Below are 17700 nucleotides of genomic sequence, written 5' to 3'. Positions count from 1 at the left end.
TCTATGTCTGTGTTACGGCTATCTGCACACCAATGTGTATTCCCATCGCTCTATAAGTAATAGGACCGTAACAGATAACTGAACTAACGTGTTGAAATGAAAGTGATTGACTTAGTTATCTGTTGTCTCCTAGTGTGCACGTGTGTAGTCCATAAGCGCTGCCACGAGCTCATCATCACAAAATGTGCTGGGATGAAGAAAGACAAAGAGGACACCACACCAGAGGAGGTAGGCATCATTCCAGATATGAGCTATAATGAGGTGAATCAATGCAGGGGTGTGACTGTGTGATCGTTAATGCTCTTTGTCTCCCCCTGCAGGTTGGATCCCAGCGGTTCAGCGTTAATATGCCTCATAAGTTTGGTATTCACAACTTCAAAGTCCTAACCTTCTGTGACCACTGTGGATCGCTACTGTGGGGCCTGCTCAGACAAGGGCTGCAATGCAAAGGTACACCAGCACACACACACACGCACACACGCACAAACATACCCACAGGCGCACGCACACACACAAACACACACACACTGAGTTATACAAACAAATGCACCACTACACACAGACAAGCACATACACAGTACATTCTCACAACATTTTGTACTGGTCAAGAAGAATGCTCTCCAATAGCATGTTCACTCTCTCTCAGTCAGTAACCATGGTGTCTCTCTCAGTCTGTAACCATGGTGTCTCTCTCAGTCTGTAACCATGGTCTCTCTCTCAGTCTGTAACCATGGTGTCTCTCTCAGTCTGTAACCATGGTGTCTCTCTCAGTCTGTAACCATGGTCTCTCTCAGTCTGTAACCATGGTCTCTCTCTCAGTCTGTAACCATGGTGTCTCTCTCAGTCTGTAACCATGGTCTCTCTCTCAGTCTGTAACCATGGTGTCTCTCAGTCTGTAACCATGGTGTCTCTCTCAGTCTGTAACCATGGTGTCTCTCCCTCAGTCTGTAACCACGGTGTCTCTCTCAGTCTGTAACCATGGTGTCTCTCTCAGTCTGTAACCATGGTCTCTCTCTCAGTCTGTAACCATGGTCTCTCTCTCAGTCTGTAACCATGGTGTCTCTCTCAGTCTGTAACCATGGTCTCTCTCTCAGTCTGTAACCATGGTCTCTCTCTCAGTCTGTAAGCATGGTCTCTCTCAGTCTGTAACCATGTTGTCTCTCTCAGTCTGTAACCATGGTCTCTCTCTCAGTCTGTAACCATGGTCTCTCTCTCAGTCTGTAACCATGGTGTCTCTCTCAGTCTGTAACCATGGTCTCTCTCTCAGTCTGTAACCATGGTCTCTCTCTCAGTCTGTAACCATGGTGTCTCTCTCAGTCTGTAACCATGGTCTCTCTCTCAGTCTATAACTATGGTCTCTCTCTCAGTCTGTAACCATGGTGTCTCTCTCAGTCTGTAACCATGGTGTCTCTCTCAGTCTGTAACCATGGTGTCTCTCCCTCAGTCTGTAACCATGGTCTCTCTCTCAGTCTGTAACCATGGTGTCTCTCTCAGTCTGTAACCATGGTCTTTCTCTCTCAGTCAGTAACCATGGTGTCTCTCTCAGTCTGTAAGCATGGTCTCTCTCAGTCTGTAACCATGGTGTCTCTCTCAGTCTGTAACCATGGTCTCTCTCTCAGTCTGTAACCATGGTCTCTCTCTCAGTCTGTAACCATGGTCTCTCTCAATCTGTAACCATGGTGTCTCTCTCAGTCAGTAACCATGGTCTCTGCTACAAGACCATGGTGCTTGCCTACGGAGCTGTGAGTGGAACGGCACCTCCGTACCTTCAGACTCTGATCAGTCCCTACACCCGAAGAAGGGCACTGCGTTCATCCACCTCTGGCCTGCTCGCCTCCCTACCTCTGCGGAAGCACAGTTCCCGCTCATTCCAGTCAAAACTGTTCGCTGCTCTGGCACCCCAATGGTGGAACAAGCTCCCTCACGACGCCAGGACAGCGGAGTCAATCACCACCTTCCGGAGACACCTAAAACCCTACCTCTTTAAGGAATACCTGGAATAGGATAAAGTAATCCTTCTACCCCCCTCCCCCCCCCCAAAAAGATATATATGTACTATTGTACAGTGGTTGTTCCACTGGATATCATAAGGTGAATGCACCAATTTGTAAGTCGCTCTGGATAAGAGTGTCTGCTAAATAACGTAAATGTAAATGTAATGTAAATGTCTCTCTCTCAGTCTGTAACCATGGTCTCTCTCTCAGTCTGTAACCATGGTGTCTCTCTCAGTCTGTAACCATGGTCTCTCTCAGTCTGTAACCATGGTCTCTCTCTCAGTCTGTAACCATGGTCTCGCTCTCAGTCTGTAACCATGGTCTCTCTCTCAGTCTGTAACCATGGTCTCTCTCTCAGTCTGTAACCATGGTGTCTCTCTCAGTCTGTAACCATGGTGTCTCTCTCAGTCTGTAACCATGGTGTCTCTCTCAGTCTGTAACCATGGTCTCTCTCTCAGTCTGTAACCATGGTGTCTCTCTCAGTCTGTAACCATGGTGTCTCTCTCAGTCTGTAACCATGGTGTCTCTCCCTCAGTCTGTAACCACGGTGTCTCTCTCAGTCTGTAACCATGGTGTCTCTCTCAGTCTGTAACCATGGTCTCTCTCTCAGTCTGTAACCATGGTCTCTCTCTCAGTCTGTAACCATGGTGTCTCTCTCAGTCTGTAACCATGGTCTCTCTCTCAGTCTGTAACCATGGTCTCTCTCTCAGTCTGTAAGCATGGTCTCTCTCAGTCTGTAACCATGTTGTCTCTCTCAGTCTGTAACCATGGTCTCTCTCTCAGTCTGTAACCATGGTCTCTCTCTCAGTCTGTAACCATGGTGTCTCTCTCAGTCTGTAACCATGGTCTCTCTCTCAGTCTGTAACCATGGTCTCTCTCTCAGTCTGTAACCATGGTGTCTCTCTCAGTCTGTAACCATGGTCTCTCTCTCAGTCTATAACTATGGTCTCTCTCTCAGTCTGTAACCATGGTGTCTCTCTCAGTCTGTAACCATGGTGTCTCTCTCAGTCTGTAACCATGGTGTCTCTCCCTCAGTCTGTAACCATGGTCTCTCTCTCAGTCTGTAACCATGGTGTCTCTCTCAGTCTGTAACCATGGTCTTTCTCTCTCAGTCAGTAACCATGGTGTCTCTCTCAGTCTGTAACCATGGTGTCTCTCTCAGTCTGTAACCATGGTCTCTCTCTCAGTCTGTAACCATGGTCTCTCTCTCAGTCTGTAACCATGGTCTCTCTCAATCTGTAACCATGGTGTCTCTCTCAGTCAGTAACCATGGTCTCTGCTACAAGACCATGGTGCTTGCCTACGGAGCTGTGAGTGGAACGGCACCTCCGTACCTTCAGACTCTGATCAGTCCCTACACCCGAAGAAGGGCACTTCGTTCATCCACCTCTGGCCTGCTCGCCTCCCTACCTCTGCGGAAGCACAGTTCCCGCTCATTCCAGTCAAAACTGTTCGCTGCTCTGGCACCCCAATGGTGGAACAAGCTCCCTCACGACGCCAGGACAGCGGAGTCAATCACCACCTTCCGGAGACACCTAAAACCCTACCTCTTTAAGGAATACCTGGAATAGGATAAAGTAATCCTTCTACCCCCCTCCCCCCCCCAAAAAGATATATATGTACTATTGTACAGTGGTTGTTCCACTGGATATCATAAGGTGAATGCACCAATTTGTAAGTCGCTCTGGATAAGAGTGTCTGCTAAATAACGTAAATGTAAATGTAATGTAAATGTCTCTCTCTCAGTCTGTAACCATGGTCTCTCTCTCAGTCTGTAACCATGGTGTCTCTCTCAGTCTGTAACCATGGTCTCTCTCAGTCTGTAACCATGGTCTCTCTCTCAGTCTGTAACCATGGTCTCGCTCTCAGTCTGTAACCATGGTCTCTCTCTCAGTCTGTAACCATGGTCTCTCTCTCAGTCTGTAACCATGGTGTCTCTCTCAGTCTGTAACCATGGTGTCTCTCTCAGTCTGTAACCATGGTGTCTCTCTCAGTCTGTAACCATGGTCTCTCTCTCAGTCTGTAACCATGGTGTCTCTCTCAGTCAGTAACCATGGTGTCTCTCTCAGTCTGTAACCATGGTGTCTCTCTCAGTCTGTAACCATGGTGTCTCTCTCAGTCTGTAACCATGGTGTCTCTCAGTCTGTAACCATGGTGTCTCTCTCAGTCTGTAACCATGGTGTCTCTCTCAGTCTGTAACCATGGTGTCTCTCAGTCTGTAACCATGGTCTCTCTCTCAGTCTGTAACCATGGTCTCTCTCTCAGTCTGTAACCATGGTGTCTCTCTCAGTCTGTAACCATGGTCTCTCTCTCAGTCTGTAACCATGGTCTCTCTCTCTCAGTCTGTAACCATGGTCTCTCTCTCAGTCTGTAACCATGGTCTCTCTCAGTCTGTAACCATGGTCTCTCTCTCAGTCTGTAACCATGGTCTCTCTCTCAGTCTGTAACCATGGTCTCTCTCTCAGTCTGTAACCATGGTCTCTCTCTCAGTCTGTAACCATGGTCTCTCTCTCAGTCTGTAACCATGGTGTCTCTCTCAGTCTGTAAGGGGAATGAACATGTGAGGTAACCATGGTCTCTCTCAGTCTGTAACCATGGTCTCTCTCTCAGTCTGTAACCATGGTCTCTCTCTCAGTCTGTAACCATGGTCTCTCTCTCAGTCTGTAACCATGGTGTCTCTCTCAGTCTGTAACCATGGTGTCTCTCTCAGTCTGTAAGGGGAATGAACATGTGAGGTAACCATGGTGTCTCTCTCAGTCTGTAAGGGGAATGAACATGTGATGTCATCATGGTCTCTCTCTCAGTCTGTAAGGTGAATGAACATGTAATGTCATCATGGTCTCTCAGTCTGTAAGGTGAATGAACATGTGATGTCATCATGGTCTCTCTCTCAGTCTGTAAGGTGAATGAACATGTGATGTCATCATGGTCTCTCTCTCAGTCTGTAAGGTGAATGAACATGTGATGTCATCATGGTCTCTCTCTCAGTCTGTAAGGTGAATGAACATGTGATGTCATCATGGTCTCTCAGTCTGTAAGGTGAATGAACATGTGATGTCATCATGGTCTCTCTCTCAGTCTGTAAGGTGAATGAACATGTGATGTCATCATGGTCTCTCTCTCAGTCTGTAAGGTGAATGAACATGTGATGTCATCATGGTCTCTCTCTCAGTCTGTAAGGTGAATGAACATGTGATGTCATCATGGTCTCTCTCTCAGTCTGTAAGGTGAATGAACATGTGATGTCATCATGGTCTCTCAGTCTGTAAGGTGAATGAACATGTGATGTCATCATGGTCTCTCTCTCAGTCTGTAAGGTGAATGAACATGTGATGTCATCATGGTCTCTCTCTCAGTCTGTAAGGTGAATGAACATGTGATGTCATCATGGTCTCTCTCTCAGTCTGTAAGGTGAATGAACATGTGATGTCATCATGGTCTCTCTCTCAGTCTGTAAGGTGAATGTACACAGACGCTGTGAAAGTAACGTGGCTCCTAACTGTGGGGTGGACGCGAGGGGCATCGCCAAGGTTCTGTCTGACTTGGGGGTCACACCAGACAAGATCTCCAGCAGTGCCCAGAGGAGGAAAAAGGTTAGAGGGCACCACCATGGACACGGGGCACTGCCAGGATCAGGGGGCACTGCCAGGGCCAGAGGGCAGAGGCGAGGGGTTATGGTCAGGGGGTAGAGGCAGGGGTAGGCGGTATGGGATGGCCAGGGGTAGGCTGCAGGGGCGAGGTGTATGGGCAGGGGTGAGGGGCAGGGGTAGGGGGCAGGGCCGAGGGGTAGGGAGTATGGACAGGGAGAGGAGCAGGGCAGAGGGGTAGGGTGTATGGGCAGGGGTAAGGGCTAGGTGGCTGGGGGGTATAGGCAAGGGCAACAATTGATGAGAAATCAGATTCAGTAAATGTGTACAGAATGTCCTCAATGAGGCAATTCATTTTAGCAGCAGTCACAATACACACAGATCAAATCACATATTTAAAAACAACATCAGAAAAGCAAAGGATATTTACATGAAAGTAGGTTGGATAGAATTATACTGAATATAATACTGCCCCCTGCCCATATCCCCTGCCCCCTAATCCTGCTCGAACCCCTTGTACATGCTTATACTGGATAGAATTATACTGGATTGAATTATACTGGATATAATTATTCTGGATAGAATTATACTGGAAAGAATTATGCTGGGTAGAATGATTCTGGATAGAATTATACTTGATAGAATTATACTGGAAAGAATTATACTGGGTAGAATGATTCTGGATAGAATTATACTGGATTGAATTATACTGGATAGAATTATTCTGAATAGAATTATGCTGGAAAGAATTATGCTGGGTAGAATGATTCTGGATAGAATTATACTTGATAGAATTATACTGGAAAGAATTATACTGGGTAGAATGATTCTGGATTGAATTATACTGGTTTGAATTATACTGGATAGAATTATGCTGGAAAGAATTATGCTGGGTAGAATGATTCTGGATAGAATTATACTTGATAGAATTATACTGGAAAGAATTATACTGGGTAGAATTATACTGGGTAGAATGATTCTGGATAGAATTATACTGGATTGAATTATACTGGATCGAATTATTCTGAATAGAATTATACTGGGTAGAATGATTCTGGATAGAATTATACTGGATTGAATTACACTGGATATAATTATTCTGGATAGAATTATGCTGGAAAGAATTATGCTGGGTAGAATGATTCTGGGTAGAATTATACTGGATTGAATTATACTGGATAGAATTATTCTGGATAGAATTATGCTGGAAAGAATTATGCTGGGTAGAATGATTCTGGATAGAATTATACTTGATTGAATTATACTGGAAAGAATTATACTGGGTAGAATGATTCTGGATAGAATTATACTGGATTGAATTATACTGGATATAATTATACTGGGTAAAATGATTCTGGATAGAATTATACTGGATAGAATTATACTTGATAGAATTATGCTGGAAAGAATTATGCTGGGTAGAATGATTCTGGATAGAATTATACTGGATAGAATTATACTGGATAGAATTATTCTGGATAGAATTATGCTCCAAAGAATTATGCTGGGTAGAATGATTCTGGATAGAATTATACTGGATAGAATTATACTGGAATAAATATTCTGGATAGAATTATTCTGGATAGAATTATGCTGGAAAGAATTATACTGGGTAGAATGATTCTGGATATAATTATACTGTATAGAATTTTACTGGATGGAATTATACTGGAAATAATTATTCTGGATAGAATTATACTGGATTGAATTATACTGGATAGAATTATTCTGAATAGAATTATGCTGGAAAGAATTATGCTGGGTAGAATGATTCTGGATAGAATTATACTTGATAGAATTATACTGGAAAGAATTATACTGGGTAGAATGATTCTGGATTGAATTATACTGGTTTGAATTATACTGGATAGAATTATGCTGGAAAGAATTATGCTGGGTAGAATGATTCTGGATAGAATTATACTTGATAGAATTATACTGGAAAGAATTATACTGGGTAGAATTATACTGGGTAGAATGATTCTGGATAGAATTATACTGGATTGAATTATACTGGATCGAATTATTCTGAATAGAATTATACTGGGTAGAATGATTCTGGATAGAATTATACTGGATTGAATTACACTGGATATAATTATTCTGGATAGAATTATGCTGGAAAGAATTATGCTGGGTAGAATGATTCTGGGTAGAATTATACTGGATTGAATTATACTGGATAGAATTATTCTGGATAGAATTATGCTGGAAAGAATTATGCTGGGTAGAATGATTCTGGATAGAATTATACTTGATTGAATTATACTGGAAAGAATTATACTGGGTAGAATGATTCTGGATAGAATTATACTGGATTGAATTATACTGGATATAATTATACTGGGTAAAATGATTCTGGATAGAATTATACTGGATAGAATTATACTTGATAGAATTATGCTGGAAAGAATTATGCTGGGTAGAATGATTCTGGATAGAATTATACTGGATAGAATTATACTGGATAGAATTATTCTGGATAGAATTATGCTCCAAAGAATTATGCTGGGTAGAATGATTCTGGATAGACTTATACTGGATAGAATTATACTGGAATAAATATTCTGGATAGAATTATTCTGGATAGAATTATGCTGGAAAGAATTATACTGGGTAGAATGATTCTGGATATAATTATACTGTATAGAATTTTACTGGATGGAATTATACTGGAAATAATTATTCTGGATAGAATTATACTCTATAGAATTATACTGGAAAGAATTATACTGAAAATAATTATACTGGATAGAATTATACTGGATAGAATTATACTGGATAGAATTATACTTGATATAATTATACTGTATAGAATTATACTGTATAGAATTACACTGGATAGAATTATACTGGATAGAATTACACTGTATAGAATTACACTGTATAGAATTATACTGGATATAATTACACTGGATAGAATTACACTGGATAGAATTATACTGGACAGAATTACACTGGATAGAATTACACTGGATATAATTACACTGAATAGAATTACACTGGATAGAATTACACTGGATAGAATTACACTGGATAGAATTACACTGGATAGAATTATACTGGATAGAATTACACTGGATAGAATTATACTGGATAGAATGATAATGGATATAATTATACTTGATAGAATTATACTGGATAGAATTATGCTGGATAGAATTATGCTGGATAGAATTATGCTTGATATAATTATACTGGATAGAATGATAATGGATATAATTATACTGTATAGAATTATGCTTGATATAATTATACTGGATAGAATTATGCTGGATAGAATGATAATGGATATAATTTTTCAGGATATAATTATACTGGATAGAATGATTATGGATAGAATTATACTGGATAGAATGATTATGCATAGAATTATACTGGATATAATTATTCTGGTTAGAATGATTATGGATAGAATTATACTGGTTAGAATGATTATGGATAGAATTATACTGTATATTATTATGCTGGACAAAATTATACTGGATAGAATGATTATGGATAGAATTATACTGGATAGAATGATTATGGATAGAATTATATTGGATAGATTGATTATGGATAGAATGATTATGCATAGAATTATACTGGATATAATTATTCTGGTTAGAATGATTATGGATAGAATTATATTGGATAGATTGATTATGGATAGAATGATTATGGATATAATTATATTGGATAGATTGATTATGGATAGAATGATTCTGGATAGAATTATACTGGTTAGAATGATTATGGATAGAATTATACTGGATAGAATGATTATGGATAGAATGATTATGGATAGAGTTATACTGGATAGAATGATTATGGATAGAATGATTATGGATAGAGTTATACTGGATAGAATTATACTGGATAGAATTATACTGGATAGAATTATACTGGATAGAATGATTATGGATAGAATTATACTGGATAGAATGATTATGGATAGAATGATTATGGATAGAGTTATACTGGATAGAATGATTATGGATAGAATGATTATGGATAGAATTATACTGGATAGAATGATTATGGATAGAGTTATACTGGATAGAATGATTATGGATAGAGTTATACTGGATAGAATGATTATGGATAGAATGATTATGGATAGAGTTATACTGGATATAATTATACTGGATAGAATGATTATGCATAGAATTATACTGGTTAGAATGATTATGGATAGAATGATTCTGGTTAGAATGATTCTGGTTAGAATGATTCTGGTTAGTATGATTCTGGTTAGTATGATTCTGGTTAGTATGATTCTGGTTAGAATGATTCTGGTTAGATTGATACAACATGTTCATGTTAAGTGCTGAAGTGCCATTAGTCCAACATCTAGATGTGGTAGAGCAAGGGTGTTGAACTCAGGGGTCTGGTGGTTTCACACCCCTGTGGTAGAGATGTGTTAGAGAAGGAGAATGATTGGAGGAGGATGATGATGATGATGACGGTGAGATGATGATGATGGTGATCATGATGTTTCTCTCCATAGATAACACAAGAACCCCAGCAGCCGTTACCATGTACTCCCCAGGCAGAGGAGGACCGATCCAAATCAGCCCCCACCTCCCCATGTGATCAAGGTACACACACACATCTAGTGCAATGGACATGCTGACCACTTACTTCAGACATCACACCGATACCCAGGTTCAGGGAGTAAAATCATTTTGAATTCATGGATTCTGCATTGGAGGGTTCCGGGGAGTGATTTGTTGTTCATTTCCACCCCTGCCCATACACAGAGGAGCACACTTGTATCACTCCTTTACCTCTCTGGTTTCTCTCCCAGACCTGAAAGAGTTGGAGAACATACGCAAGGCGCTGTCGTTTGACCAACGTGGACAGGAACACAAGTCGGCCTCGTCCTCTTCTTCCAGCAAGGTGGTGGTGGGCTCAGAGGGGGGCGAGCCCCGGGAGAATGGAGAGCTCAAGACTGTCCAGACCAAGAGGATGACGCTGCAGAACTTCCTCTTCATCAAGGTCCTGGGCAAAGGCAGCTTCGGAAAGGTACAGTACTATCTGACTCTCTGACTGCCTGTCTGTCTGACTCTCTGACTGTCTGTCTGTCTGACTTTGTCTGTCTGTCTCTCTGTCTGTCTGTCTGTCTCTCTCTCTCTTTCTCTCTGTGTCTGTCTGTCTGTCTGTCTGTCTGTCTGTCTGTCTGTCTGTCTGTCTGTCTGTCTGTCTGTCTGTCTGTCTGTCTGTCAAATCAAATCAAATCAAATCAAATTTATTTATATAGCCCTTCGTACATCAGCTGAAATCTCAAAGTGCTGTACAGAAACCCAGCCTAAAACCCCAAACAGCAAGCAATGCATGTGAAAGAAGCACGGTGGCTGGGAAAAACTCCCTAGGAAAAACTCCTGAGAAAGGCCAAAAACCTAGGAAGAACCCTAGAGAGGAACCAGGCTATGAGGGGTGGCCAGTCCTCTTCTGGCTGTGCCGGGTGGATATTATAACAAAACATAGTCAAGATGTTAAAATGTTCGTAAATGACCAGCATGGTCAAATAATAATAATCATAGTAATTGTCGAGGGTGCAACAAGCACGTCCGGTGAACAGGTCAGGGTTCCGTAGCCGCAGGCAGAACAGTTGAAACTGGAGCAGCAGCATGGCCAGGTGGACTGGGGACAGCAAGGAGTCATCATGCCAGGTAGTCCTAGGGCTCAGGTCCTCCGAGAGAAAGAAAGAAAGAAAGAAAGAGAGAATTAGAGAGAGCATATTTACATTCACACAGGACACCGGATAAGACAAGAGAATACTCCAGATGTAACAGACTGACCCTAGCCCCCCGACACATAAACTACTGCAGCATAAATACTGGAGGCTGAGACAGGAGGGATCAGAAGACACTGTGGCCCCATCCGATGATACCCCCGGACAGGGCCAAACAGGCAGGATATAACCCCACCCACTTTGCCAAAGCACAGCCCCCCACACCACTAGAGGGATATCTACAACCACCAACTTACCGTCCGAAGACAAGGCCGAGTATAGCCCACAAAGATGTCCGCCACGGCACAACCCAAGGGGGGGGCGCCAACCCAGACAGGAAGACCACGTCAGTGGCTCAACCTACTCAAGTGACGCACCCCTCCCATGGACGGCATGGAAGAACACCAGTAAGTCAGTGACTCAGCCCCTGTAAAAGGGTTAGAGGCAGAGAATCCCAGTGGGAAGAGGGGAACCGACAAGGCAGAGACAGCAAGGGCGGTTCGTTGCTCCAGCCTTTCCGTTCACCTTCACACTCCTGGGCCAGACTATACTTAATCATAGGACCTACTGAAGAGATAAGTCTTCAGTAAAGACTTAAAGGTTGAGACTGAGTCTGCGTCTCTCACATGGGTAGGCAGACCATTCCATAAAAATGGAGCTCTATAGGAGAAAGCCCTACCTCCAGCCGTTTGCTTAGAAATTCTAGGGACAATTAGGAGGCCTGCGTCTTGTGACCGTAGCGTACGTGTAGGTATGTACGGCAGGACCAAATCGGAAAGATAGGTAGGAGCAAGCCCATGTAATGCTTTGTAGGTTAGCAGTAAAACCTTGAAATCAGCCCTTGCCTTAACAGGAAGCCAGTGTAGGGAAGCTAGCACTGGAGTAATATGATCAAATTTTTTGGTTCTAGTCAGGATTCTAGCAGCCGTATTTAGCACTAACTGAAGTTTGTTTAGTGCTTTATCCGGGTAGCCGGAAAGTAGAGCATTGCAGTAGTCGAGCCTAGAAGTAACAAAAGCATGGATTAATTTTTCTGCGTCATTTTTGGACAGAAAGTTTCTGATTTTTGCAATGTTACGTAGATGGAAAAAAGCTGTCCTTGAAGCAGTCTTGATATGTTCTTCAAAAGAGAGATCAGGGTCCAGAGTAACGCCGAGGTCCTTCACAGTTTTATTTGAGACTACTGTACAACCATCCAGATTAATTGTCAGATTCAACAGAAGATCTCTTTGTTTCTTGGGACCTAGGACAAGCATCTCTGTTTTGTCCGAGTTTAAAAGTAGAAAATTTGCAGCCATCCACTTCCTTATGTCTGAAACACAGGCTTCTAGCGAGAGCAATTTTGGGGCTTCACCATGTTTCATTGAAATGTACAGCTGTGTGTCGTCCGCATAGCAGTGAAATTTAACATTATGTTTTCGAATGACATCCCCAAGAGGTAAAATATATAGTGAAAACAATAGTGGTCCTAGAACGGAACCTTGAGGAACACCGAAATTTACAATTGATTTGTCAGAGGACGAACCATTCACAGAGACAAACTGATATCTTTCCGACAGATAAGATCTAAACCAGGCCAGAACTTGTCCATGTAGACCAATTTGGGTTTCCAATCTCTCCAAAAGAATGTGGTGATCGATGGTATCAAAAGCGGCACTAAGATCTAGGAGCATGAGGACAGATGCAGAGCCTCGGTCTGACGTCATTAAAAGGTCATTTACCACCTTCACAAGTGCAGTCTCAGTGCTATGATGGGGTCTAAAACCAGACTGAAGCGTTTCGTATACATTGTTTGTCTTCAGGAAGGCAGTGAGTTGCTGCGCAACAACTTTTTCTAAAATTTTTGAGAGGAATGGAAGATTCGATATAGGCCGATAGTTTTTTATAATTTCTGGGTCAAGATTCGGCTTTTTCAAGAGAGGCTTTATTACTGCCACTTTTAGTGAGCTTGGTACACATCCGGTGGATAGAGAGCCGTTTATTATGTTCAACATAGGAGGGCCAAGCACAGGAAGCAGCTCTTTCAGTAGTTTAGTTGGAATAGGATCCAGTATGCAGCTTGAGGGTTTGGAGGCCATGATTATTTTCATCATTGTGTCAAGAGATATAGTACTAAAACACTTTAGTATCTCCCTTGAGCCAAGGTCCTGGCAGAGTTGTGCAGACTCTGGACAATGAAGCCCTGGAGGAATACCCAGATTTAAAGAGGAGTCCGTAATTTGCTTTCTAATGATCATGATCTTTTCCTCAAAAAAGTTCATAAATTTATTACTGCTGAAGTGAAAGCCATCCTCCATTTGCGAATGCTGCTTTTTAGTTAGCTTTGCGACAGTGTCAAAAAGAAATTTCGGATTGTTCTTATTTTCCTCAATTAAGTTGGAAAAATAGGATGATCGTGCAGCAGTGAGGGCTCTTCGATACTGCACGGTACTGTCTGTCTGTCTGTCTGTCTGTCTGTCTGCCTGCCTGCCTGCATCTATCTATCTATCTATCTATCTATCTATCTATCTATCTATCTATCTATCTATCTATCTTTCCTCTCAATTTAATCAAGTGCAGAAAATGAGTCAGTGGCTTGAGTGTTGTTACAGTAGTAGTGTGTGTGTGTGTGTCTGTATGTGTGTGTCTGCGTTTATGCGTGTGCATGTGTATGTTAACCTCTGCGGTTCTTCCCTGTAGGTGATGCTGGCTGAGCTGAAAGGGACAGATGAGGTGTATGCTGTGAAGGTGCTGAAGAAAGACGTGATCCTGCAGGATGATGATGTGGACTGTACCCTGACAGAGAAACGCATCCTGGCCCTGGCTAGGAAACACCCCTACCTGACCCAGCTCTTCTGCTGCTTCCAAACCAAGGTAGGAAACCTCCCTACCTGACCCAGCTCTTCTGCTGCTTCCAGACCAAGGTAGGATCCACCCCTACCTGACCCAGCTCTTCTGCTGCTTCCAGACCAAGGTAGGAAGCACCCCTACCTGACCCAGCTCTTCTGCTGCTTCCAGACCAAGGTAGGAAACATCCCCACCTGACTCAGCTCTTCTGCTGCTTCCAGACCAAGGTAGGAAACACTCCTACCTGAACCAGCTCTTCTGCTGCTTCCAGACCAAGGTAGGAAACACCCCTACCTGACCCAGCTCTTCTGCTGCTTCCAGACCAAGGTAGGAAACATCCCTACCTGACCCAGCTCTTCTGCTGCTTCCAGACCATGGTAGGAAACATCCCTACCTGACCCAGCTCTTCTGCTGCTTCCAGACCAAGGTAGGAAACATCCCTACCTGACCCAGCTCTTCTGCTGCTTCCAGACCAAGGTAGGAAACCTCCCAACCTGACTCAGCTCTTCTGCTGCTTCCAGACCAAGGTAGGAAACAGCCCTACCTGACCCAGCTCTTCTGCTGCTTCCAGACCAAGGTAGGAAACAGCCCTACCTGACCCAGCTCTTCTGCTGCTTCTAGACCAAGGTAGGAATACCGCTACCTGACCCATCTTTTCTGCAGCTTCCAGAATAAGGTTGGGACAAATATTAGTACCTCACATAGAGGAGTACACACACACACATATACAGTGCACACGGAAAGTCTTCAGACCCCTCATCTTCTTCCACATTTTGTTACGTTGCAGCCTTATTCTAAAATTGATTAAATAAAAAATGTTCCTCATCAATCTATACACAATAAAGTTCAAAGGCACATGACAGCCCACTTGAAGATTGCCAAAATACACCAAAAGGACTCTCAGACCATGAGAAACAAGATTCTCTGGTCTGATGAAACCAAGATTGAAATCGTTGGCCTGAATACCAAGTGTCACGTCTGGAGGAAACCAGGCACCGCTCATCACCTGGCCAATACCATCCTTACAGTGAAGCACAGTGGTGGCAGCATCATGCTGTGCGGATGTGTTTCAGCAGCAGGGAATGGGAGACTAGTCAGGATCAAGGGAAAGATGAACGGAGCAAAGTATAGAGAGATCCTTGATTAAAACCTGCTCCAGACTGGGATGAAGGTTCACCTTCCAACAGAACAACGACCCTAAGCACACAGCCAAGACAACGCAGGAGTGGCTTCGGGACAAGTCTCTGAATGTCCCTGAGTGGCCCAGCCAGAGCCGGACTAACCCGATCTAACATCTCTGTAGACACCAGAAAATAGCCGTGCAGCGATGTGAAAAAAGTGAAAGGGTCTTAATACTTTACGAATGCACTGTATATACACACAACAACACAATACACTCACAGTTGGATTGGCAGGTGGGCAGAATGACAGACACACTGGCATGCTCAGACCACTTCTTGACTTACCTGTCTGCTTCTTGCCAACTAACATAGGGTTAAAAACCACCACAAACACACACAGGTACATTGACTGGAATGACCACTTATGAACCACTCCATAGACAGCATTTTCGCTGGTTGGGATTTAGGTATGATTGCCACTAAGTGGCAATATAACACCATAGTTGAAGAACACAACAGGACTCAATACATGGTAATTCAAATACAGCCCATTTCAAAAATGTTCCTCTGGCTATAGTTACTGACTGTAGGGGGTATAGGATGGTAACTGGGTCGTTCCACCAATAGAGTGCCTATGGTGCCTATAGTGTAGGATGATAACCGGGTCGTTCCACCAATAGAGTGCCTATAGTGTAGGATGGTAACCGGGTCGTTCCACCAATAGAGTGCCTATGGTGCCTATAGTGTAGGATGATAACCGGGTCGTTCCACCAATCGAGTGCCTATAGTGTAGGATGATAACCGGGTTGTTCCACCAATAGAGTGCCTATAGTGTAGGATGATAACGGGGTTGTTCCACCAATAGAGTGCCTATAGTGTAGGATGATAACCGGGTCGTTCCACCAATCGAGTGCCTATAGTGTAAGGATGATAACCGGGTCGTTCCACCAATCGAGTGCCTATAGTGTAGGATGGTAACCGGGTTGTTCCACCAGTCGAGTGCCTATAGTGTAGGATGATAACCGGGTCGTTCCACCAATAGAGTGCATATAGTGTAGGATGATAACCGGGTCGTTCCACCAATAGAGTGCCTATAGTGTAGGATGATAACCGGGTTGTTCCACCAATAGAGTGCCTATAGTGTAGGATGATAACCGGGTTGTTCCACCAATAGAGTGCCTATAGTGTAGGATGATAACCGGGTCGTTCCACCAATCGAGTGCCTATAGTGTAGGATGATAACCGGGTCGTTCCACCAATCGAGTGCCTATAGTGTAGGATGGTAACCGGGTCATTCCACCAATCGAGTGCCTATAGTGTAGGATGATAACCGGGTCGTTCCACCAATAGAGTGCATATAGTGTAGGATGATAACCGGGTCGTTCCACCAATAGAGTGCCTATAGTGTAGGATGGTAACCGGGTCGTTCCACCAATAGAGTGTCTATAGTGTAGGATGATAACCGGGTCGTTCCACCAATAGAGTGCCTATAGTGTTGGATAGTAACCTGGTCGTTCCACCAATAGAGTGCCTATAGTGTAGGATAGTAACCGGGTCGTTCCACCAATAGAGTGCTTTTTGGGTAGTTTAATTTAGTCCGAAATAACTATTATATTACATTGTAATGTTTAACTAGGCAAGTCAGTTAAGAACAAATTCGTATTTACAATGACAGAGTACTGGGGAACAGTGGGTTAATTGCCTTGGTCAGGGGCATTCGATCCAGCAACCTTTCAGTTACTGGCCCAACGCTCTAACCACTAGGTTACCTGCCGCCCCACTAGGTTACCTGCCGCCCCACTAGGTTACCTGCCGCCCCACTAGATTACCTGCCGCCCCACTAGGTTACCTGCCGCCCCACTAGGTTACCTGCCGCCCCACTAGGTTACCTGCCGCCCCACTAGGTTACCTGCCGCCCCACTAGGTTACCTGCCGACCCACTAGATTACCTGCCGCCCCACTAGGTTACCTGCCGACCCACTAGGTTACCTGCCGCCCCACTAGATTACCTGCCGACCCACTAGGTTACCTGCTGCCCCACTAGGTTACCTGCCGACCCACTTGGTTACCTGCCGACCCACTAGATTACCTGCCGACCCACTAGGTTACCTGCCGACCCACTAGGTTACCTGCCGACCCACTAGGTTACCTGCCGACCCACTAGGTTACCTGCCGCCCCTGCCATCATAAAGAGCTCAACTTCATAACAAACGTTTTCCACATTAAAATAACTACTTTTGGAATTTTGAACATGGCTTGGTTTAGTTAGAGCGCAAATGTATGTGAATCCAACTATTAAATAGTTTGATCAAAATATACACACATAATGTCACAAGGTCACAAAAGGCAGTCTATTTGTGGAACGACCCAAACATACGTATACGGCACACACTGGTAATGAAGCAGACAAGGTTTCACCCTGCTGTTGGGATTAGAATATTGGAGAATAGGAC

General features: G+C 43.5%; 1 protein-coding gene across 4 annotated transcripts in view; it reads left to right on the top strand.

Annotated features, from left to right (window-relative positions):
- LOC115152826 (protein kinase C epsilon type) overlaps window positions 1-17700 on the top strand; it is a 218694-nt gene that overhangs the window by 141130 nt on the left and 59864 nt on the right. For all 4 annotated transcript variants that reach the window (XM_029697675.1, XM_029697676.1, XM_029697678.1 and 1 more), the window contains 6 exons: window positions 134-228; window positions 321-450; window positions 5445-5587; window positions 10074-10164; window positions 10374-10591; window positions 13980-14153. In XM_029697675.1, the coding sequence (XP_029553535.1) occupies window positions 134-228; window positions 321-450; window positions 5445-5587; window positions 10074-10164; window positions 10374-10591; window positions 13980-14153 (851 nt within the window). The remainder of the gene's footprint in view (window positions 1-133; window positions 229-320; window positions 451-5444; window positions 5588-10073; window positions 10165-10373; window positions 10592-13979; window positions 14154-17700) is intronic.

Source organism: Salmo trutta, chromosome 18, assembly GCF_901001165.1.
Source record: "Salmo trutta chromosome 18, fSalTru1.1, whole genome shotgun sequence".
In the NCBI taxonomy this organism is placed as follows: domain Eukaryota; kingdom Metazoa; phylum Chordata; class Actinopteri; order Salmoniformes; family Salmonidae; genus Salmo; species Salmo trutta.
This window is presented reverse-complemented; position numbering and strand designations above follow the sequence as displayed.